The sequence below is a fragment of the Notolepis coatsorum genome (assembly GCF_963971535.1).
Source record: "Notolepis coatsorum genome assembly, chromosome: 2".
Classification (NCBI taxonomy): Eukaryota; Metazoa; Chordata; class Actinopteri; order Aulopiformes; family Paralepididae; genus Notolepis; species Notolepis coatsorum.
Genome location: NC_140166.1, coordinates 121,427,580 through 121,453,032, shown reverse-complemented (window position 1 = coordinate 121,453,032; position 25,453 = coordinate 121,427,580). Strand labels below are relative to the sequence as shown.

The 25,453-nt window shown below is 42.9% G+C and overlaps 1 protein-coding gene across 6 annotated transcripts in view; it reads right to left on the bottom strand.

The window, feature by feature from the left end:
• Positions 1-25,453, bottom strand: part of tmco3 (transmembrane and coiled-coil domains 3) — a 77,786-nt gene that overhangs the window by 46,361 nt on the left and 5,972 nt on the right. For 2 of the 6 annotated variants that reach the window (XM_084308953.1, XM_084308958.1), the window contains exons 2-5: positions 25,186-25,321; positions 14,000-14,283; positions 13,268-13,435; positions 7,670-7,849 (exon numbers count right to left, since the gene is read on the bottom strand). In XM_084308953.1, coding sequence (XP_084165079.1) covers positions 7,670-7,849; positions 13,268-13,435; positions 14,000-14,260 — 609 coding nt within the window. In that variant the 5' untranslated portion in view covers positions 14,261-14,283; positions 25,186-25,321. The remainder of the gene's footprint in view (positions 1-7,669; positions 7,850-13,267; positions 13,436-13,999; positions 14,284-25,185; positions 25,322-25,453) is intronic. The other 4 variants (XM_084308955.1, XM_084308954.1, XM_084308956.1 and 1 more) reach the window with 4 other exon arrangements.

Genomic DNA, 25,453 nt, shown 5'->3' with positions numbered 1-25,453 from the left:
ACTTTATTGATGGATTGCAGGGTGCAATGAGGGGCAGCTCAAGATGCACAGTTGTTGGGGGGATGCGGACCAGAGGGCGACTTTTCGTCTTGTTTACATCAGGGTTCCCCACTTATCAACCGCTATATTTGGTTTTTTTTCTTCCCCTTTAGTTATTTAGGTACGGTTTTTCTTGTTTATGTCCATTTCCCCATTTCACTTTGGGGTTATGGCCATACATTTAAGGGGGGGGGTGTTATGTGGGGGTATGTTTGTGCCCTGATCAGGCGCTCCTAATGTGAGTTGTCATGTCTAGATGTAGTCCTTTGTCATGGTGTGTAGTCCCTATTGTTTTCCCCCCAGGTGTACCCAATTACCATTACCCCAGGTGTGTGTTGTCTCGTCATTCCCTTGTGTATAAGTAGTCTGTCATCCCTTCCGTCTGGTGCTGATCCTGTCTGTATAGTCCTGTGTTTGTCTGTCTATTATTTGATGTTCATTTCAGTTACGAAAAACCATGGTAACTATTAATTAAAATATTCTTTATTTAGATACTTTGGCTGCCGTCTCCTTATTGTGTAACATTGACAAGTTAACGAGCCTTCCTGTAGTCAATGGTTACGTAATAGCGCTTTACAAGTTATTCCTCTTTTGGAGGGGGCTTTTGAAATGTAAAATAATAGACCTAAAATGCTGATAATAAATCATATTCAGCCTATGGATTTACTTTGTCCTAAATAATGCACGTCATAGTTATACGGATACGGCGCTCACGAGTCGCGACACACACTATGTGGTTATTTTAATAATGGAGCATTGCAAATGTGAATCCTGCAGGGATATTTTTAATCAGGCGTTTGGCTCTGATTCGTTTCATATTCTCCGCTGTAGATGTATTTGCTTACCGGAGCGCCCGGATTGTGTTTCATTCAAGCATAAATTGAAGCGTCTTTATGGGTGGATTGTGGATGTGAATTACGACAAATCTGAATCTGTGGATTGTTGAATTGTCACTCACACGTTATTGTGATATTGTAACTGGGATTAAAATGTCTGAGGAGATGCGCTGTTTGACGGACTTGATGACGTGGACGTGACTTAAGAAAATGAATGAGCAATTGCAAGCCTTTGACGTTTTGATGAATGAATGAGAAAATGCATTTATCTGTTCAAGGCAGCACTGTTATCTGATGATGAACAAGAGGGTGATGAACATGACTGGTGTCACTGGTATAAATCAAAGGTTAATCAATTCAATGCATGTATGGATGATGTCCGAAACAGATTAAAACCTGATTAATAGTGAAACTGTATAGCCTCCAAGCCTCTCTGACATGTTATTTCGGGGGTCGCGCCTTGAAAACTTTGGGAACCATGTATTTATATAGTACATGATACCTAAGCACATACAGTACAGATATCCTCATAAGTATCTATTAATTCGTATCAATTAGATCTTTGGGCTTGTTTTTATCTACTTATTCTGAAAGAGTTGAACTAATTATTTTCGCTAGCAAAATCTCATTAGATTATTCATTCCTTTAAGCCTACTGCCAGCAGGCACATTTAAATAAATATAATCTGATTGATTAGGGTAATGAGGGACTTAAAATTTGCCTATAGATTATGCATTTAACTTGTCGGCGAGGCTATTGAGCCGTACTGTATTGTACCCATTCTGCAATCTGTTAATAAAGTTTTCAATCAATCAATGCCGTTAGAAAATCAGGATTTCTGCGATCGACACGTGCTGTCTTTTCAGGTGAGGCTGCCGCGCGCAATTATCCTGAGTATCAAGTCTGGTTCGAATTAACAAGACTGAATCAGCGTTCGAGGAACAGGGTTCCTGGATTCAAACATCGGGTTAATTGAATCTGGCTAATGGGACTTTTGATCGACTTAGTTGAACCAGGTACGGGGAATAGGGCCCTGGTGGCTCACCAAGCTAAGGCAAACCATACGATCACAACCTCCTGGGTTCAAATCCAACCCTTGACCTCTGTTGCATGCCCCCCCCCCCCCCATGTTTCTGTCACTCTTCACTGTGGTATCATAGCATTGAAACAGAAATACCTAAAATGTCTCTTTTTAAAATTATATACTTATTAATTCTTTAAAGCTGCAGTTTCCTGACCACTAGGGGGCAGCAAGCTGCCGCTGTAAACAGACACATTTTTACCAAAACAAAAGCCTCATCACTGCCTTACTCAAATTCCGATTCCTTTTATTGTCACGTCATTCAATACTTTCCAGCAAAGAAAATGTTAAATTCACTTTCTTGTGGTTCCTCAACCATAGCAGTATCCAATAATATAAATAAAATTAAATAGAATAAGAAGAATAGAATAATAATAAATATGACTAATATAAAGATGACTATATACAGTTCTAAAACTATACTGGTTGTATTATAGTCTTATAACTTTTTGCATGGATTACAAGATTTCAACTACAATACAACTTTCTCTTGGGATTTTCCTGGTTGTAGGTTTTTTTCATTCATTCATTTTATTTTGTTTCGTACATGGGGGTACAGTTCATCTTTGCACAATATCACCAAAAAATTTTCTTTACATGATACACCCATGGCCGAAAAGGAGCAGGATGAAGAAAACGGTTTCCTGCCCCCTTCCAAACTTCATATTTATTTGAACATAATGGTCAGCTCAAGTGCACCTTACAGCTTCATACCATACAATAATAATAATAATAATAATAATATAATAATAACATTACCATAATTATAATAACAATAATAATAATAATAATAATGATAATATGACCACTATGGCGACCGGCGGGGCGCGGCGATTTAGGCCTCAGAGGACAGAGGCTTGTAAACAAACCAATGTACTTTCTAAGAGCTTTATATATCATTTATAGTATTGCTATCTGTCCATTCTCATTGTCACTTGAGTGCATAAACCGTGCCTTCATAATGGCTTAAAGAAAATAAAGATCCATCGGTTGGTTGTCATTTTATAGCGTTGTGAATATAAGGTATATCGCACTTTTCGTCTAGGCTTTTTCTGCAGGAGGCTGCAAAAAAGGCTAAACGTTGGCGCCGTTATATCAAACGCCATTTCTGCTGTATATATACGAATGAAATAAAACAAACTGCGTAGCATCCGGACTATTACAGAGCATCTATGGATGAAATGGGGGCGGCGGGGAACGCTGATTACTATTATTGATTAGCAATACAGTGTGCGTTCAATATAGCATTTTCATTGATCGATCACATTACGTTATAAAACAATGTCCAATCCAGCTGTAATTTGGGGTAATATTATCCTACCGTCAGGCCATGTGATCGCCGGCAGCATTTCCTCACCAGTTATCGGATTCTGGTAGATCGATATGCACATTGGCTAATCATAAATCCCATTATTCCACGCTGAAAAAAACGCTCTGCAAGCTGATCCAAGATGGAGGGTCTTCTTTTGGAATCAAGGATCTATGATCCGCCCACAGAACTGTAAAAGCATTTTTTTTTTAAATCCACATAATGATACTGCAGTGGAGCGATGGCGCCCCTAAGCGGGTCTGGCCGGTACTGCATGTTTCGAAAATCAAATATGTGAAAAGATCCTGCTAGTGGATCGGGTACCTAAGAAGCATTATAAATATGGAATAAAACAATAACAACTTGCCACCATACGTGGCTCTGGTCCACAACGCTCTTTTTCGAAACACGTATATATACGTGGACGGACGCCATAGTGTTAATAATAATAACAATAATAACGGTAATAATAATAATAATATTGCTGGTTACCCAAATTAAAAAGAAATTCAAAGAAAAAACCTGCGTCACAAGCCTTGCATGCATGGAAAAGAGAAATTTATTTAACAAAAAATTAAATCAGATACAGATAAATGTATACCTGCTGTTCATATATGTTCTCATTGTTCTGTCTTTAACACATTCTGTGCCAAGAACGAGTTAACTCATTATTGCCCGCCAATCGAATAACGCCAACAACGAGTTAACTTTTATTTGCTATATCTATTCATAATTCATGGCTGCAATCTCTGCAGACCCTGGTGAATGTGTCTGAGCTGGCAGACGGTCAACAACGCCCTCTACTGCCTTGCGGAGTTATTGCACTCCATTTGAAACGGTCTGGTGTGTTTTCTGAGCCGATCTGAGCCGTGGGGGTGGGGTTTAAATACTCAGGCGAGGCAGGCGCTTACAACAATGGCATGGAACACTAACCCCGCCCACCCGTTCATGTGTAACGCTCGGTAATGTCAGGGACAGGATCGCTGTGGATAACTGGAATGGCGATCAAATAATTGGATTATTTTTTTTGCATTACATCAGAGACCAGGTAAGGACTCTATATATCCAATATTGCGTTGATCTGATATTTATTTCTCCCACAATCGAAGCTGTGTGTGTGGACTCTGTCTGTGCTGTGTACCGTTGGTGGCAGGAGGGGGGGGGGCCCGCGGTTCAAGCAGCATTTCATGTATACACGAGGAGACATAATACCAATAATCTACCGTTGATTTCAGGATGATTAGATAATCAGCCGAAAAATTACAACGTGATAACTCAAATGCCTTTTTCTCGTCTTTTCCTGAATTACTCAGAATCACTCAAACTATACTCATATTCAAAACAGTATAAAACGGAAATGTACGGATGAAAAAACAATCTGTTTTTTGCATGTTGACCAGAAGCAACTGACCGCATGTTATTAGATCCATAGCATAATATAAAATATAGTTTTAAGACTTGCAAGTTTGGCATTCTAAAGCTATATCCATTGAATAACGCACTGGCGCTGAAGGCCATCAGCGCCCCCTGCTGCTGGTGTCCAATGTGTTAAAAGTATTTTTTTGTTGGAAAATATTTTTACAGTACTTCAACTCATTATTAAAGAGAATTCCAGAGTTTGACTCCCACCACTGATATACACATCTGTTTTAGGGTTGTCCGGAGTAACGGAGATTGCGTTCGTCACCAACCCCGGAGCGGCTGGATTCGCCTGTTCGAATCCAGCTCACAGCTCCGGGGTTGTCACCAGCTTGGCTGGCCGTTCACACTAATACAATTGGCAGTATTAGAGGGTGGGAGAAGCTGGCGGGGTGGGTCCGGGTCGTTGTAAACAGCGACTCCTACAGTTCGGTCGGGGCGCCTGCTAAGCGCGGATAGGATCTAAGTGGGATAGTGTGATCCTTCCACACGCAACGCCCTCTCAGTGAGAATCCGCGCTGCCAGGTGAAAAGAAGCGGTTGATTGGCTGGACGTGTGTCGGAGGAAGCACGTGGTAGCCTCCACTCTCCCAGACCGACTGTGGGGGGTAAGTGCGCAGCGACCAGGAAGGGGATTGGGAATAGACCTATCTCAAACCCTGCCCCTTTTCTTGATCCTCCAATCACAGCTGTCGCTTACCTCGGACTTCCTCTGAGGTAAGCGACAGCTGTGATTGGATGATCAAGAAAAGAGGGCAGGGTTTGAGACAGGTCCATTGGCATAACGACTAACATTGGGATGGGAGAAAATCGGAGGAAAAAGGAGGGGGAAAAAGATAAAAAAAAAAAAAAGAAAAAAAAAATTACCTTCCCTTCTATGCTCTCCATTCTGTGATATGAGGACAACCCTGTTTTGTAGATTGGCTGGTAATGCTTTACTTTTGGCCTTGTGCATAACTATTAATGTCTGTAACTTAACTAGCTCTTGCAATTTCAATAATCCAGAATTAATAAATAATATGTTGGTGTGTTCTCAATAGTCTGCTTTACAAATAATCCTAATAGCTCTCTTCTGTAGGAGATAGTGGTTTTATATTATTCTTATAGGTGTTACCCCATACTTCCACACAGTAATTAATATTAGGCAATATGAGTGCACAGTACAATGTTCGCATTGCTTTGTTACCTAATACATATTTAACTTTATTCACAATAAAAATACGTGTAGAAATTTTTTTCCTTACGTGTGCAATGAGGTTTCCAGGTCAAACCTTCGTCCAGCAATACTCCCAAAAAACTTAGTTCTGTAACCCTTTCAATATTAACCCCATCTATTGACAATGCAACATTTTCCTCTTTTTTTCTTTTGCGAAAGATCATAAACTTTGTTTTTTTCACATTTAATGATAATGTTTATTTTCCTTAAACCATTTCTTGAGTTTGTCCATTTCCTGCACGATAATGCTTGCTAAAGCTTTTAAATCATATCCTGAGCTGTAAAAATGTGTGTCGTCCGCAAATAATACACATTTCAATAGTTTTGACACTTCACATATGTCATTGATATATAAAATAAACAGTTTATGTCCTAAAACTGAACCTTGTGGAATTCCACATTTAATGTGCATATGTTCACATATGCACAATATGTTCACTGCTCCTCCTGAGAGGAGGTGACACGACACACATGCAAGTGTTAGTAAAAAAGGTAAACAAGGTAGGTAAATACTTCACCTATAAACAGAATGCTATTCTAACAGCACAAAATGTATGTGATTAACACTTTCTATGCCACTCACGAGTTTTCTCGGAATTATTAATATCTCGTTGAAAGCCACTCACGAGATTTCTCGGATTTTTTCTTTTTTAGCGATCTGAAATCATATTGCATCACACGAGCCTACCCTAGTATACCCGAGTGCCGCCGGCGATCAGATGTGGAAAAAAGCGCCCCCTATCGTCTCCCAGATGACATAAGGGATTTTGGAATGGACTCAATGAAAATGGATGGGGAAAAAAATCCTGTACTCCACATTTTCCAGTCCACTGATCCAGCCGGGGTTACCACAGTTCATTCTGGATCCTCTGAGCCCCGCGGAATCATGTGTACTACTGTATCACGTTGGATCTATACACTTATCGATTTTTTCGAATGGTGATCAGGAATTGGAATATACCAGTTGGATACCATCTGATGTCAGGTAAGGAATCTATGTTATCAGTGTTAGGATAATCAGACTCATTTTGATGAAGATATAAGCTGTTTTGTGAAATGGGCTCTATCGGTTTCACTGTAAAAATCCAAGAGGAAATGAACACGGCGATTATCCGTGCGCGGCTCGAATGTGCGTGCGTGTACGTATAATATTGATCATCTAGCGTTTATTTGAAAACGATTCATAAATAGGCCGACAAATATCAACGTTCTGGAATATTCCAGTAAAAGACGATTATCATAGAATGGTCCAGAATGGACTGTTTTTTACCTCAAAACGGGTGCTTTTCAAAATGCTCTCAAACGGAAATGAAGCGATAAAAAACCAATCTGCCTTGACAGCACTGACTGGAAAAGGATTCTTTGATAAGCGACGGGCAGATTAGACACATAGCCATAATTTAAAACATAGATTAGGCGATATTAAGCGGAACATTGGTGCCGATGGTGGCATTCAAGAGCTAACTCTGGCGCCACCTCGTGGCACTGAAAGTGTTAAGAGGCTGGGCCAGGTTCTATCAACAAAGAAGATAAATGATAGAATAACAACAGACTGGCCACTGGTGGCACAGGGTTGATAAAACAGGACACCATGACTCCACCATGAGACCTTCTGATGGCAGGTGGTCATAAGAAGTTTTGAAAATGTGAAAAATGCTGCTCAGAAAATAGTTATTGCCGTTTTAATAATTTCACAACTATTTTTCAAATATATCTTTAAAAAAACAAATACAAAAAAACCTCATGAAGTCAGTGGTGTTCCCTACTCACCTGCTTGTTGTAATCAAAGGCATGGTCCTCAATCTCCTCCTCCAGCCGGTCTGCTGCCCTGCGGACGTCCTCCAGGATCTCGTCCAGCATGGACAGGGTCTTGTTCTGGGCCAGAGCGCTCTTCACCGCCTCCTGCTGATGCTTCTCTGCTGCCACCAACTCCACGTACTCCTGCTCCTCCTGAGAGGAGGTGACACGACACACAGGCAAGTGTTAGTACAAGGTACTGGTACTAGTAGGAAGGAACACACCTGAACAGAAACACCCAGGCTAACAGCATACAGGACTGCACTCGCAAGACTCGCATAATAACATATATATTTAGTGGATATGCAGGATAACTGTACAGATTTTACATTTGTTGGTAGATAGATGCTTCATTTATTTTCACATCCTGTATGAAAACAACGATTAAACACAAAAACACCCCCACACACCACACCACACAGGGTGGACAGTGGCTCAGGAGGTAGAGCGGTAATCTGGTAATCAGAAGGTTCCCGGTTTGATTCTGACTCCTCCCTGAGCAAGATACTTAACCCATAACTGCTCCCGATGAGCAGGTAACGGTTGGCACCTTGCATAGCCGCCTCCACCATCTGTGTGTGAATGTGTGTGTGAGTGAATGGGTGAATGTGAGGCATAAGTTGTTAAGCGCTTTGGATAGAAGCACTATATAAATGCAGTCCATTTACACAAAACACAGTCAACTGAGAAACATTAACATACATAGGAACATTCATACATCAAAGCACAAAGTACATCCGCAAAAGACAAGTCCACGATATTGCCATTGGAGCAGATTGTTGAGGGCACTGAGGACATGAAGCTCTTGCCACAGTGTGCTGTATCTGCATCTGGACGGGAGGAGAGTGATACATGGGTTGTTCTAGGGTGAAACTTGGGTTGAGGGGATGTTGTAGGTCATGTTCTGTGGTGAGTGCTCTGCATGTGACAGCAGGGGTATTTTGTGGTCTGAATGGTTGGGACAAGGGAGTCCTTAACACATTGAGAGCCACGCCCATATGACAAAATTATGGGCGTGTATGCTTTTACCAACCCAGTTGTGTTTCCGGGTTCCCGTTTTGCGCTCTGATTGGCCACTGACCTACACGCGTACGCCCCCCCTCGCTATCGCCTTTGGGGCGTGAGATATGGGAAGGCAGTAATAATAAACACACTCGAAACAGCTATTACCAGACAATTACAACAGCAGTGGTGCCTGCTTCAAATGTCACGTATTATAGGCTATAAGCCCGTGTAGATCTATTCGGAATAATAAACATCGCCACCCTCTAGCAAAACATGACACAATGTGATCCTATCTCCGATAGAGCGGCTGGTCGCAGAGACGTGAGTTGAACGAACACATCGGGAGGAGAATGAATGAATGAACCTGATGTAAACAAGACAAAAGACTTTCTCTGGTCTGCATCCCCTTAACAATTGTGTGTATTGAGCCGTACTGTATTGTACGATAGAGCGGCTGGTCGCAGAGACGCGAGTTGAACGAACACATCGGGAGGAGAATGAATGAATGAATGAAAACTTTATTTAACAGATTGCAGAATGGGTACAATACAGTACGGCTCAATTACACACAATTGTTAAGGGGGGCGGCGCGCCGGTACACGCGGGGGGCGGCGCGCCGGTCTAAATCACGTTGCATGCGTGCACGACGAAGGATAATAATGATGATCTATCGTTGATTTCAGGAAGATCCGATAATCAGGCGAAAAATGTACGTGTTTATTGAATTACACAAAAACGCTGTTTTCGTGTCTTTTCCCTGGAATTGCTCAGAAGCGGTCGGACTATGTTCATATTCAAACGATATAAAAACGGAAATGTACGGATGAAAAAAGAATCTGTTTTTTGCACGTTGACCAGAAGCAGCTCACTGAGACTCGAGGGCGTTATTATACCCATAGCTATACTATAAAATATAGGTTTAGCTCTACAAACTACAACTACGTTTGTTGTAAATTCCCCATTATTTTCTATGGTGTATTATTATTATTTCCAGTCAGGCAATTCTTTGGACCACCAGGTGTCCTATTACTTTCTAGTCAGGCATCTCTCTGGACAGCCCAGGGGTCCTTAGTCTGGTGATTAAATGCAGCGGCCATCTTGCCGCCACATGTTGTTTCCACTGCTGTCTGCTATCACATGAGAGTGTGTTCGTAATGAAAATACCACTCGCTCACCCACTCAATATCTCACTAATTCATCCAGCCTTACAACCTGGGTGGAAATCACTCACTCAATTCCTCACTGTTCATCCAGCCTTACAAACTGGATGAAAACCACTCACTCAATAATTGGCTAGATTCACCCAATACCATTCTCATCCTTGTGTGGATGCTCATTGTTTCATTCAGCCTTACGAACTGGATGGAAATCACCTGTACTGAAGAAACCCTATCATCCTTTGATACCAACATTAAACTACAAAGGACTGTTCTTTGGTGTCTGTGTCCGCTCTCTGACCGGGGTGTGCTGTTGTGGATGAAGTGGCTCCAGCAAACAACATTACAACACGTTATATCTTCAATAACATTTACATGGGTTTAATGGGCGGCACGGAAGGGGTCACTTCCCGGAAGGGGCGTGGCACTCAATGTGTTAACAGTCATGTGACTTTCATGCAACTTTTACGTCACTCTAGATTGACATTTGTCACAATTCTTTACGTCCATCTTCTTTATTGTTCATTTGTGCATGCGGGTCAGTTCAGGAGCGTGACCAGTTCACACTAGAATCTGATATTGGCCACATACATTTTTTTTTATTATTATAAATAAGAATACAAATGTGAACAGCACATATGAAAGTGGCCCAAATATGATTTGAAAATATCAGATTTTTGTGTTCACGCTGTTCAAAAATCTGATCTGTGTCACATCACAAGTAGGCAAAAAAAACATGATTTGTGCCACTTGGACCTGTGGTGTGATCCTGGCCTTCAGAGACAGTGCGAGTAATACACCACCTAAGTGACTACATTCTGATTGGACTTCAAACTGACTATATTTGGCAGATCCAAAAGTCTCATCTCTGGGAAAATTAACAGGTTTTAAAACTATTGCCCCAAAGTCTATGCCTATCATAGCCTCTCCAAACATTAGTATGTTGTCTAAACTATTGCCCCAAGGTCTATGGCTATCATAGCCTCTCCAAACGTTTATGTTGTCTAAAAACTATTGCCTCAAGGTTTTTTTTTCTTTTCCATACAGTCAACATATTCTTAAATAATAGCGCTGCCCGAGGCTGGGCATGATACAGTCAACATATAGCAAGAGAGAGAGCGAGAGAGAGATCTCCCGTTCTACAGTCAATATACAGTGTTATCGCTGCACAGACCCGGCAATGCCCCTGACCCTCCACCAGAGCAAGGCCAGAGAGAGAGAGATAGAGAGAGAGCATGTCTGTTTGTGTGTGTGTGTTAGAGAGAGAGCATGTATGTGTGTTAGAAAGAGAGAGAAATATATAGAGAGAGAGCATGTCCTTTTGTGTGTTAGAGAGAGATATAGAGCATGTCTGTGTGTTAGAAAGAGAGAGAGAGAGAGAGCATGTGTGTTTGTGTGTTAGAGAGAGAGAGCATGTCTGTGTGTGTGTGTTAGAGAGAGAGCATGTATGAGAGAGATAAGCAAAGATGAGCCCCTAAAGGATATTCAACTTTTAATGGAAGAACAAAACAGAAGGAAAAGATAACTTCACAAAGGCAACATGAATATACATAGATCCAAAAGGACAAAGATCAACACTTAAATCCAAAGAGAAGAGGGTCTATACCAGAGAAAACAAAGTAGCAAGGAGCCAATGGCCGACATCAGCTAAATAGGCTAACTGCAAATAGAGTAGCCAGGTACTGACACCAGGCCACACACAGCTTTGGCCAACGCTACCCAAGCTACACAAACGACCAAGACAATTCACACACAGCACATGTCGTATCTCCAAATGTTGTGAAGTAACATATGTTTTGCCTGGAAAAAAACATTGTTATTAACAAAACATTCGGGAGGGGAAGGAAGGAAGAGTGGGGTAATGTCCAATGGACATCTTACCTGCACCAAGGAACGCAGGGCGAAAGGCCGCAACACAGGTCTCCACGTTGACGAAAGGCCTCTCGCTGGCGGGACAAAAAGAAGCTATGGCCGGAGCCTTGTCATGGTGCAGGCCCGACTACATCTTCTGTCAAAGATGATGTCGTAGTCAAAGTGCCAGGGCTTGCTATTCTCACGGCTAATGTCAATGGTCGTAGCACAAGCTAACAGCTAACTCTAGGCTAACTGATAGCATCAAGCTAACGTTCCCAGCCGAGCGAAAACGAGCAGCTAACGTCGTAGCTAAACAGCTAACAGTTAGCTCAACCCGGCTATCGCTAACCACTAGCTAACGCAGAAGCAAGCTATGCGGCTACCACTGAAAAACTGTACAACGTGAGAAAAGCAATACAGGCCAACACTTCAGACAGCCGCGGTGTTTTCCTCTTCTCATCCGAAGAGGGAAGGGAAAAAGAAGGCAATACACGTCCCACTACAGAGTGGTGTTTACCATAGCGGTGCCGGCAACAAGTCCCTCGCGGACTATAGCCGACTTGAGCATGGAGATATTCTCATAATGAAACACCAAGCTCACCTCCCTCGCACCAGGTGCTGACACCAGGCCACACACCGTTAGCTACTACAACAGCTAGCCGGCCCGTTTGGCTCCCGAGAGAGAGAGAGAGATATATCCACGGCGGGAATAGAATAGAGTGCATTAAAAACTCACCAAACGTCCAAGAGGATGGAGACAACTGCGTGGAGTTGACGAAGTTCATCTGCCGAATGACCGTCCTCTTCATCTTGGCATAACAATGCTGCACGCGCTCTCTCTAGGTTAGCTAACGCTAGTTAGCCTTTAGCTAAGCTAGCTACTAGCCGACATCATCATGGCTATCCCGACTGAACCACACGTTAGCACTCAATATTATAACGTAGCTAAAGCTAACTAGCTGTCCCTGCCTTTAGCCGGGATGGCTAGCCTGACTGAACTGTCTAACATGCAACAACTTTCATCTTCAGTCCATCTGCCGAATGACCGTCCTCTTCGTTTTGGCTGGCATAACTAAGCATAACCTCCAAAGCTGCACGCGCGAAATAGTCAAACGCAGCTGACGCACGCCGGCGTACACATGATGTAACCCCTCCCTTCTTGAAACCAATAGTATGTCTGCTGCGGAGCCCCAGAGCTCCAATAGAGAATAGTGCAGAGCCGCAGAGCCAGGAACATTCTACAAACGTGTCTAATGTGAAATATATAAGCATATAAGCAAAACTAGATTTTAGGTCTGTGATGAAAAAGGGCCTCGCGGGAAGGGGGGCCTCGCAAAAAAAATAAAAAATAAAAAAAAATAATAAAAAAAATAATAAATAAAAAATATTTTTATTTTTTATTTTTATTTTTTTTGTGCGAGGCCCCCCTTCCCGCGAGGCCCTGTGCGACAGCACTGCTCGCACACCCCCTGAGGCGGCCCTGGGTACAGTATACAAAATAAAAAATTTATTAAAAAGAAGGTATTTTTGACCATCATGATGTCATCACACTCACCTTGATGGCTGCCTCCCTCAGGGCCTCTAGTCTCTGTCGGCTGCTCTCCTTCATGTTCACCACGTCTCTGTAGTCTCCCTGCAGCACCCTCTGCAGGCCATGCACCGCTTGGAAGACCGAGCGCTCGCTCTCGTTCAACTCCTTCTGAAACACCTCCAACGTGTGCACCTGGATAACGGAGGAGAGGTCAGAGGTCACATGATAGCATAGTTAACAGTTCCCCCGTTTCCTTAGATCCTCTCTCACCGAATGCCATGATATGCAACGAGACACATTTTGAGGCAATAATTTGTCTCCAAGCATGGATAGAGATTGATTAATGCGACAGATGACGTAAGATAAGATAAGATAAAATAAGATATTCCTTTATTGGTCCCCTTGGGGAAATTCAGGGCAAAACAGTAGAATGGAAAATTACTGCTGATAATAATTTGAAGTTTGCGCCGTCCTCAAAAATGTACCCACAGAGCCTAGAGGCTGAGATACACTAGACACATTTCTGGCCAACATAATGGGAAATGTTCTGGGAAACGTTACAAGCAACTAAATTAAACCAGTGCCAAAAATCTATTTAAATGTTTTCTGGCAACAAACTGTAATGTAATAATCAGTGCATCAATACTGATGCAAGTTGTATCACTAAATTGAAAGTGTCAAATTCAAGAAAGTCAAGCTGCGCTGATCAAATTCCTGGATTATGGGACGAGGTCTCATGTTTCTTCTAATCCCTACCTGGAAGAGCTTCTCGTGTTCTGAAAGTGCCCGGTCTCGTCCGACGGCGTCTGCCGCCACACCCAGCTTCCTGACCACGGCGTTCTTGTGTCGCAGGAGGCCAGAGAGGCGCTTACAGTTGCTGAGCACCCAGCTGTGGCCCTGCGTGGCCCCGCCGCCCCGGTGCAGCTTGATGGCATGCTGGGCGACCTGGTCCCTCTGGTCCTTCTGCACCAGCGCCCCCACCAGGCCAACGCACAGAAGTGCACACACAACCTGCATCCAAACCTCTGCTACTGTCTTGCCTGGGTAGAGGGAGAGACAGAGACAACACATTTAAAGGTGGTATAGATAAAAATGTATGTAGAGTAATCTTAAAAATATATATATATATAAATACATCCAGGGAGCTTTTAGAAAGGTGTGGAATAAAAGTATTGCTTTTCCCCCCCAAAAATATTGATTCATAAATTTATAATTTAAAAATGGTTGGCATGTCCAAAATGTATGTTGTTGTTTACAGGTATGTATCCCCTCCCTAGGGCTGGGCGATATAACGATAACGATAAATATCACGATATATTTTAATAATCGATATCGAAAGAAAAAAAATATCGATTTTTTTCTTTTTTTTTTGTGACCTGCAACAGGGCAGTTTTAAAACCAGAGACAGTGGACAGACTTGTCTTTCTTGCCTGCAACTTAAAGTAATGGCTTTGCTTGTCCAAATGACAATACTGACCAAATTGAGATTTATTTTTCTCTTTATTTTGTTTGCTTTCTAATTTAAAATACAGTTTGAAACCGTCTGTACACAGTAGGCTATGTGTGCTAGCAGAGCTAGTCTCCAGTTGTGAGTCACGGTGCACATGTGCGGTGGTTTGTCCACCAAAAAAGCGCCAAAAGATAGAAAATAAACTAGCAGAGCCAGAACTGTTCAACTCCCCTGGAGCCACAGCCAGCAGAGAAGCCGGTTTACTTTAGCTTTTAAACCAGCTGCAGCCTGAGAACTGGAGTGTGAGGGGATGTAACACTAAAGATGGCGGCAACGACAAAGAATTGCTGCAAAATAAACATACATCTGTTGTTTAAAAAAAAAAAAAAAAAAAAAAAATTGTACTTATAACAATTTCGATAATTATCGATATCGAATGATATGATAACATTATCATATCGTTATCGCGATATGATTTTTTGCCATAACGCCCAGCCCTACCCCTCCCTATTTGACATTTCCCCCTCTCCGTGGAATGCATCGGATTGGATAAATGACACGCTGGTGCTCTAGTGCGTCATCTAGTGGCTGAATGTTATCTATAGCACCTTTAAAGGAAAACTCCAACATTTTGGGAAATTAGCTTATTTAACATCTTCCCTGGAGTTAGACAAGAAGATACATACCTTTTTTGTCTCTGTGCATGCATTAGACTTAGGGAACGCCCGCACCGTTAGCATAGCTTAGCTTCATCACTGGAAGTGGGTCAGACTTTTACCCTGAAGTTCCCTACAGTCCCCTACAGTCACGAAATACACTCCAAATACAACTCCAAAACGTTCCTGTAAACATGTTGTAACCTGTGTATTTACCACGTGGAGAAATAAAAAATAATTGAATTAGACATTTACGTTTTCTAAGCAAAAATATTCACGCAACGCAGTGCTACTTTCTAACGTGACGCCAGTGTTTGTTTACATTTTCATTTCATTCAAAGGATCCGAACCGATTGAAGTTTATGGATACCATGACTGTGGTAAGTTTTTATTTATGTTTTTAGATGGAAGGCTGTATTCCATCTGTCTAACGTTAGCGAATATTGTGAGATTGATGAATAGGACATAATGTTGCTGGACTATCGACCTAGTTAGCCCCTTTCATGACTGCGGCTACAGGGTTTGGGCGAGTGAATCCACACTCGTGGTATTATTATAACTCATTTATTGTGTAACGCTAGCCCCTTAAAACTTACCACAGTCATGGTATCCATAAACTTCAATCGGTTTGGATCCTTTGAATGAAATGAAAATGTAAACAAACACTGGCGTCACGTTAGAAAGTAGCACTGCGTTGCGTGAAATCACTGCGCCCCGACAGGAGTGGTTAGGCAAAAAATAGTTCTGAGTATATTTGCTTAGAAAACGTAAATGTCGAATTCAATTATTTTTTATTTCTCCATGTGGTAAATACACAGGTCACAACATGTTTACAGGAACGTTTTGGAGTTGTATTTGGAGTGTATTTCGTGACTGTAGGGGACTGTAGGGAACTTCAGGGTAAAAGTCTGACCCACTTCCAGTGATGAAGCTAAGCTATGCTAACGGTGCGGGCGTTCCCTAAGCCTAATGCATGCACAGAGACAAAAAAGGTATGTATCTTAAATAAGCTAATTTCCCAAAATGTTGGAGTTTTCCTTTAAGTAAGGAAGGAGAAAATAAGTTCAGATGTAGACCACGAGAGGTAGTTTGACTTTGACAAAGAGAGGCAGCAGAAATTCCCAACAATGAGAAAAAAATTATCTTGTCCCTTTCCAATGGGCTTCATGGTTAGACTCTACTCATACTCAGTGTACTGTGTATTGTATGTATTACTGTATATGCCGTCATTACTGTGAGCTTTGGTGAAATAGAGAATGAAATCCACTTCTTGCTTTACTGTCCCTTCTATGACAATCTACGAAAAACACTATTTGACTATATGAAGTATGATAGCATGTACAAATGCTGTATATATATATATATATATATATATATATATATATATATATATATATATATTAGTGCTGTCAGGCGATTAAAATTTTTAATCTAATTAATTACAGGTTTTGTAATTAATTAATCTAATTAATCGCATTTTAATCGCATATTTATATTTCATATTCATATAAATATTTAAAATTCAAGGACATTACATTATTGTAGCAGGTGACTGATCAATTAAATACACCAAGAAGAATGCTTTAGAAATCAATTTTATTAAATAAATAAAATAAATAAAATGAAAACATACCTCTCAATAAGGTAACATTTGTTGCTGATACAGCTAACAGTTTACACTAAGCTACAGTATCCTCAAATCAGGGTCTACTGCAGGGTCTACTGCAGGATCTAGTGCAGGGTCTACTACAGGGTCTACTGTATGCATGACATCTATTCCTCAGCTTGTTTACATTGTCTGAGTGTAAGGCTGCCCTCTTCTTTTGGACTATGTGACCTGCAAGTGAAGAATGCTTTAGAAATCAATTCTATTAAATTGAATAAATAAATAAATAAAATGAATGAAAACATACCTCTCAATAAGGTAACATTTGTTGCCGATACAGCCAATAACAGTTTACACTAAGCTACAGTATCCTCAAAAATCAGGGTCTAGTGCAGGGTTTACTACAGGGTCTACTGTATGCATGACATCTATTCCTTGAGCCAATTGCTAAGACAAACAAGCTTCAGCTTGTTTACATTGTCTGTGTGTAAGGCTGCCCTCTTCTTTTGGACTATGTGACCTGCAAGTGAAGAATGCTTTAGAAATCAATTTTATTAAATTGAATAAAATAAAATGAATGAAAACATACCTCTCAATAAGGTAACATTTGTTGCTGATACAGCCAATAACAGTTTACACTAAGCTACAGTATCCTCAAAAATCAAAACAGCCCACAGCAAGCTAGTGTCTGGGGGCATGACTACAGGGTCTAGTACAGTGTCTACTACAGTGTCTGGGGGCATGACTACAGGGTCTAGTACAGTGTCTACTACAGTGTCTGGGGGCATGACTACAGGGTCTAGTACAGTGTCTACTACAGTGTCTGGGGGCATGACTACAGGGTCTACTACAGTGTCTGGGGGCATGACTACAGGGTCTACTACAGTTTCTGGGGGCATGACTACAGGGTCTACTACAGTGTCTGGGGGCATGACTACAGGGTCTAGTACAGTGTCTGGGGGCATGACTACAGGGTCTACTACAGTTTCTGGGGGCATGACTACAGGGTCTAGTACAGTACGACCTGGAATAGTTTAGGGAATAACAGCAATGATACTTTAATGATTATATACTGGACACACTAGGGGGGGGTTAATCCGGTCGCTTGTAAGCCGACAGGAGTAGGAGGGGGGGGGGGGGGTAGAATCCGGCTGCCTCATCCGGCCAAGGGTATCCCAGGTGAACCCACTGTAGTGCCGTTCAATGCGCCGGCGATCCTTGGACCACAGATGAAAGCAGGTGGACTCTTTGTGGGCCGGCGTCATCCGGTCCACGGAGGAGAGACGTGAAGCGACCTCGTCTTGCAGAGCGTCTCCTCACCTTGCGTCCTCTCCAGGGGGGGGGGGGTTCCAACACACGGCAGTGTCGGGGGTCTTTATCCATGGAATAATCAAAGTATACAAAGCATAATCCGTGCCTGGGAAGGCGGGCTGTCGTCGGCAGAATAATCCGGTATACAGGTCCACTCGCTCGTCGGCTCTGGGGCTCCTCGGGTGCAGCTTCACGTGGGGTCAACCACCCTGGATAAGCAGCCAGTTCTCTGCCCGAAACGATGGGGTACTGACTACGGTAGTATTCTCACCGCACGAAGCACTATATATTAACAGACTATTATTAGCTTAATAGACTACGTCCAACTCGACGATATAGTGCCAAATATGACTATTCAAATATTAATATACTGACTACAGGGTCTAGTACAGTGTCTACTACAGTGTCTGGGGGCATGACTACAGGGTCTACTACAGTGTCTGGGGGCATGACTACAGGGTCTAGTACAGTGTCTGGGGGCATGACTACAGGGTCTAGTACAGTGTCTGGGGGCATGACTACAGGGTCTAGGGGCATGACTACAGGGTCTAGTACAGTGTCTACTACAGTGTCTGGGGGCATGACTACAGGGTCTAGTACAGTGTCTACTACAGTGTCTGGGGGCATGACTACAGGGTCTAGTACAGTGTCTACTACAGTGTCTGGGGGCATGACTACAGGGTCTAGTACAGTGTCTACTACAGTGTCTGGGGGCATGACTACAGGGTCTAGTACAGTGTCTGGGGGCATGACTACAGGGTCTACTACAGTGTCTGGGGGCATGACTACAGTGTCTACTACAGTGTCTGGGGGCATGACTACAGGGTCTAGTACAGTGTCTGGGGGCATGGTCTACTACAGTGTCTGGGGGCATGACTACAGGGTCTGGGGGCATGACTACAGGGTCTAGTACAGTGTCTGGGGGCATGGTCTACTACAGTGTCTGGGGGCATGACTACAGGGTCTACTACAGTGTCTGGGGGCATGACTACAGGGTCTAGTACAGTGTCTGGGGGCATGGTCTACTACAGTGTCTGGGGGCATGACTACAGGGTCTGGGGGCATGACTACAGGGTCTAGTACAGTGTCTGGGGGCATGACTACAGGGTCTAGTACAGTGTCTGGGGGCATGGTCTACTACAGTGTCTGGGGGCATGACTACAGGGTCTACTACAGTGTCTGGGGGCATGACTACAGGGTCTACTACAGTGTCTGGGGGCATGACTACAGGGTCTACTACAGTTTCTGGGGGCATGACTACAGGGTCTACTACAGGGTCTGGGGCATGACTGCAGGGTCTAGTGCAGGGTCTAGTGCAGGGTCTACTGTATGCATGACAAATCTATTCCTTGAGCCAATTGCTAAGACAAACAAGCTTGTTTACATTGTCTGAGAGTAAGGCTGCCCTCTTCTTTTGGACTATGTGACCTGCAAGTGAAAATAGCCTCTCACATGGCACAGAGGTAGCAGGAGTAGCCAGATATTTGCGAGCAAGAGGAGACAGCTGTCCATAGGCTTTTGCGTGAGCTGCCCACCACTCCAGTGGACAGTCATTCATTCCGATGCTGGGCTCAGCTTTGTAGAGGTCTAATTGTCCTGACAGTACCCTGACTTCATCTGAATCAGAGTCTGAAGACAGCAGGAGGAGGGTCCTCTTCGCTGGTGGCTCGTCCTCTGTGGCTTGTGGAGCAGCTTTGTCTGCTTCTGGTCCTGGCAGCATCTCTTTAAGCCAGGTCCACACCTAATAAGAGGGACAATTAATTAGTTGCATAGGACTTTTCATGACAGCCTAAGGACTTAACACTGGTCTTCTCATTCACACACACACCTCATCCCTCTCGTCCTTTGGTACGCTCTTCAAGTCCTTGAATCGCGGGTCGAGGGCTGTAGCCAGCTTCAGCCATCTGTTGTTGAGGGTCGCTTTGCGTGCGTCCAGGTCCTTCGTGAAGCTGGCCTTGAACTTTACCATGTAGCCCGGATCCTCCTCGTTGAGGTCCATGATGCGGTTTAGGTGGCAGAGTGCGGGGAGCACCACAGAGCATGAGACGTAGGTTTCCCCTCCAAGGAGCTCAGTCACATACCTGCAGTGAAACAAGAGAGCGAGAGAGAAAGAGGTGAAGGTGTGTGTATGAGAGGGAGATAGGTGTGTGTATGGGGGAGAGAGGGGGGGTGAGGTGTGTGTATGGGAGAGAGATAGGTGTGTGTATGGGGGAGAGAGGGGGGGGGGTGAGGTGTGTGTATGGGAGAGAGAGGGGTGAGGTGTGTGTATGGGGGAGAGAGGGGGGGGGTGAGGTGTGTGTATGGGAGAGAGATATGTGTGTGTATGGGGGAGAGAGGGGGGGGTGAGGTGTGTGTATGGGAGAGATAGGTGTGTGTATGGGGGAGAGAGGGGGGGGGTGAGGTGTGTGTATGGGAGAGAGATAGGTGTGTGTATGGGGGAGAGAGGGGGGGTGAGGTGTGTGTATGGGAGAGATAGGTGTGTGTATGGGGGAGAGAGGGGGGGGTGAGGTGTGTGTATGGGAGAGAGATAGGTGTGTGTATGGGGGAGATTGGGGGGTGAGGTGTGTGTATGGGAGAGAGAGAGTGGGGTGTGAGGTGTGTGTATGGGGGAGAGAGAGAGAGGAGGGGGGTGTATGGGGGGAGAGAGAGAGGGAGAGACACTTACCTGCAGGGCTCAAGTACAAGCTCCAGCTTCTTCAGTTTGTCACACTCTGTGGGGGTCAGCATGGACAGCTTGTGGTTCTGTTGGGCCAAAGTGGCAGTCACAGCCTCCTGGTTCCTCAGGTACCGTAAGATCATGGCCAGTGTCGAATTCCACCTTCCAATTCAATAAAATAACTATTAGTCCCACTGGGGGTTGTTAATGCAGCATGATGCAATTGTACAGAATACAAAGAAATAAACACACACACACACTAAATTTACCCTAGCATACAACAGGTAGTTAAACAGTCTCACCTTGTGGATACATCTTGTATCATGGGCTCTTTTGCTTGTCCGAGGGCAGTCTGCTGCTGCTGCAGTTCTTCTGTACTGGCAGGGCTGTGCTTGAAGTGGCCTACAATCTTGCGGCACTTTGCCAGGGTGGTGTCAAGGCTTCTGTCCTCAAGGGAGACTGTGATGGTTCTTTGCAGCACGTGTGCAGCACATGGCATGTGCTGGAACGGCATATAGCGCGCTGCTGCTATCATATTACGGGCGGAATCAGTCCCAATAGATGTGACTTTATCTTTTATATTCCACTCCTCTATTACGGTGTTGAACTGTTCAGCACACGCATCGGCGAAATGGCGGCCCACAGTTTTGGTCACCGTTAATGCAAATGATTGCAGTTTCCACTCAGTATCGATCAAGTGCACTGTGACACCCAAATAATTATGATTGCCCACCGACGTCCAGTGATCACCCGTTAGGGCCATTGGGCCAGCCCGTGCCAACACTTCTTCCCTCGCCTCCCTCTCTGTGTCATACATGTTGTGGATCCTTTTCATCACTGTAGCTCTCGAGGGTAGCTTGTAATTTGGGTCAGACGACGCTATTCGAAATGACTCCGCTAAACCCTTATCTTCCACTATAGCTATTGGCCTACAATATTTTGCTATCCACTTCGCGACGCTGTTGGTTAGTTTGTCTGTGGTGGATTTACTCAACCGTTTGCCTAACGGTAATTCTCCAAGAGTGGTTTGACGAAGCGTGCGAGTTGCTCTGGAGCTAACGTTAGCTACACTGGAGCTGCTCGAACAACTTGCCTGGACATGTTTAGCGTTCATGTGATACGTTAGACTAGAGCAGCTTCGGTGATACGCAAATTCTTTTTGACATAAGCTACATATTACAATGGTCTTGTTTACTGTCCCATCTATATTCTTTTTGAAATTGAACTTGCCGTTCATAGGTCCCAGGAGTATCGCCTCGGGTGATGCTGACATCTTGTTCCAGCTGAGCTAATTCCTTTGTGTGTTTGTTTTGTTTGATAGACGACGCATGTGTGAAGTGACGATCAAGTAGGCTACGGGTCATTCAATGGGCCAAGTTTAATACGCCCAACTCAAGCGTGGATTTCAAAATAAAAGCGCACCGATTTGCCACTTGTCTAAAGTAAATATAGGTCGGCTGTAATTAATTTTGCGTCAATTTTCATAACGCGATAATTTGCTGTGTAATTAATTAATCTAATTAACGCGATAAACTGACAGCCCTAATATATATATATATATATATATATATATATATATATATATATATATATATATATATGTATTCTCACCACATAATATACCTATCCACACCGGTCTGTATTTACCTGCACATAGGCCTAGTCCTTTTATATATCTGTAGATCTACGAGATAAAATTTCTCAGTAGCTCCGTATAAGACGGGAGCTCCTTTAATAACTACCATACTGTCTTTACACCTGTATCACTGTAAATATTAATATTACAACTGAGTACATACATCTGATTAGCACTACACACAGTAGTACTAATTTGTATATTTTGTACCCAGTTTAACTCATTGGGGGCCAACAGCAGAGGGCGCTGATGGCCCTTCAGCGCCAGTGCTTTATCCAATGTAGGATAGGACTTACTTGCGAGTGCTTAAAATATATTAAATATAATAGCAATAGATCTAAATAACACGTTGATCGTCAGTTAGTTGCTTGCAGTCAACATGCACGAAACAGATCATTTTTTCATACATACATTTCCGTTTTATACCGTGATAAATATGCATATATTTCTAGAGCATTCAGTCTCATCTCAATAAACTCCAGCAAATCGAGCTTACATGTATTTCCTTAGAAATCATGCCATTTGTCGGTTGATTTATGAATCGTTTTCAAATAAACGCTAGATTATCGATATTATATGTGTCATCATGCGCGAACAGAAGCAGGGTCTGAAAGATCGCTTCTCCGTACTTTGGTCAGCGCGAACCTCACACACACACACACACGCTCCGATGGCGGTGAAAGAAACATCGGATTAACCCAAGATTTGTAACATAAAGTCCTTACCTCATATCTGATGTAGTGCAAAAAGATTAATCCAATTACTGATCGCCATTCCAAATATTGATCGCGTTTATTGATCCAACGTTATATGTCCAAAACACATAATCCACGCTGCTCCGAGTGTCCCCAGTCCATCTGTTATAACGATACTGCATGCCCGAGAAGTAAAACCTGGACCGGACTTCTTAGATCGATGCACAGCCCCAGCCAGAGGGATTCCAATGATGTGCAATACCATACAGGAGATGTTAGGCGGCGGTATTTGCCCTTTGCGAGTTCAGACCCATTAGGCTGGATGGATGAAAAATGAATGGATATAGCTAATAAAAGAAATATCGATTAAAACCCGAGATATTTCGGGTCTTGGCGCCCAGCGCATGGCGAGTTAACCCGAGATATCTCGGGTTGGCCTGGAAAGTGTTAATATCCTGTACATTGTATATTGCTGTTGCACTTTACTGCTACATTTGCACTCTGGTTGGATGCATAACTTATTTTCGTTGTACTGTACTTGTGCTGTATGATGACAATACATTTGAATCTAATCTAATGTAGGCATGTAGTCCCAAGAACCACCAACATAATTAAATGTCTATTTGATAACCACATGTTTACAATATCCAACTATATCCATGGAAGATTGTATAAAGCTCTCTGGTAATTATTTAGTTTTATTTAGTTTGTTTTATCTGTATCACTTATTTGTATTTATGTTGTTTTGTTTTTCATTTGTGTGTCAGCGTGATGGCACTAGAGAAAGAAAAAAGTGTTTTTGTATTTTTTACACCTCAAGAATGTATCTAAATAACCCTGTAAGGGATGGGCTGTGTTGGAATGGCCAGACACGAAAATAGTACAGAGTATCACAATGTCAAGACATTGGCTGTTCTCTGTACTGGGCGTGGTCCACCTGAACACTTCAAATAACAATAAACCGGATCGTCTCAGATGATCACCTAATTAGGCTGAGGGACACACCTGCATCCAGTGACCTAGAGACCTATTATACATCAAACTAACCATGCTGAATCATACAAGTTCACTTTAACTTTTCAGAGACACAATGTTATCAAACTTTATCATTTAAAGATGGTGAGTTAGAGTATTATGTTCACGCGTCATAGTTAGACAGTAAGAGGTTGAGTCATTTATTATCTAAAGATGGTGAGTTAGAGTGTTGTGTTCACTCATAGTTAAAGACAGTAGAGGTTGAGTAGTTTCTTGTGATATATCACATTCACACCAAGTGATTTAGCAAATACATGGGCTGTCCACGAAATTTCAAAACGGACTTACATGGTTCTTCAGTGCAAGGGTTCAATTAACCCTCCGGCTTGAGTGGTTTCTAATACACTTGACTTGAACTGACATGATCCTGGTATGAATTTCATGATGCATGGTATTTGTGTGATATTATGGCTACACTACACAGTTACAATCAACAGATTTTTCCATTCCATTCCAGGAAAGGCACATTATCTAAGCCTTAGTGCTCAATTCTGATTCATTGCTAAGAAATTTGTGACAAATGGCAATCTAGAGTGACGTAAAAGTTGCATGAAAGTCGTACGACTGTTCAGACTGAGGTCGCATTGTAAAAGATCTGACCTGTAATCTGATTTAGGACCACATATGAAAGTGGCCCAAATCAGAATTGAAAAGCTCAGATTCCATGTGATGTGTGCTGTTCACATCACTGTTATGAAAACCCCCCAGATCAAAGTCACATATGAGCAAAGAAATCAGACACACGTTCACACTTTCAGTGTGAACCTAGCCTATGTGTTGTGACTGTCGTCCCCATCCTGGTAACCATGCAGTACCCCATTGTTATTTCATGACACTTGTTGCATCATGACTGAATTCTACACACCAAAGCAGATTCAGGAGAGAGTGAGTCGGTACCTTTGCGACCATGAGTCAGGCTGAGTGATGTTTACTTTCCAAACCACGCCTATATCCTCCTTCCTACAACCGGACTGCAACTTCTCAGCCACTGCTGTAATCAATGAGTCCACTGTTAGTGTTCAGGGTCAGCCTACTGAAAGTAACACACACACACACACACATAATGTGACTAAAAATGAAAAATGCTGAGAGATTGTTCAATATTAGGAGCCTCTTTGACATCTTTCGACCCTCTGGTTCATGAAGAGACGTCGTGCCATGAATG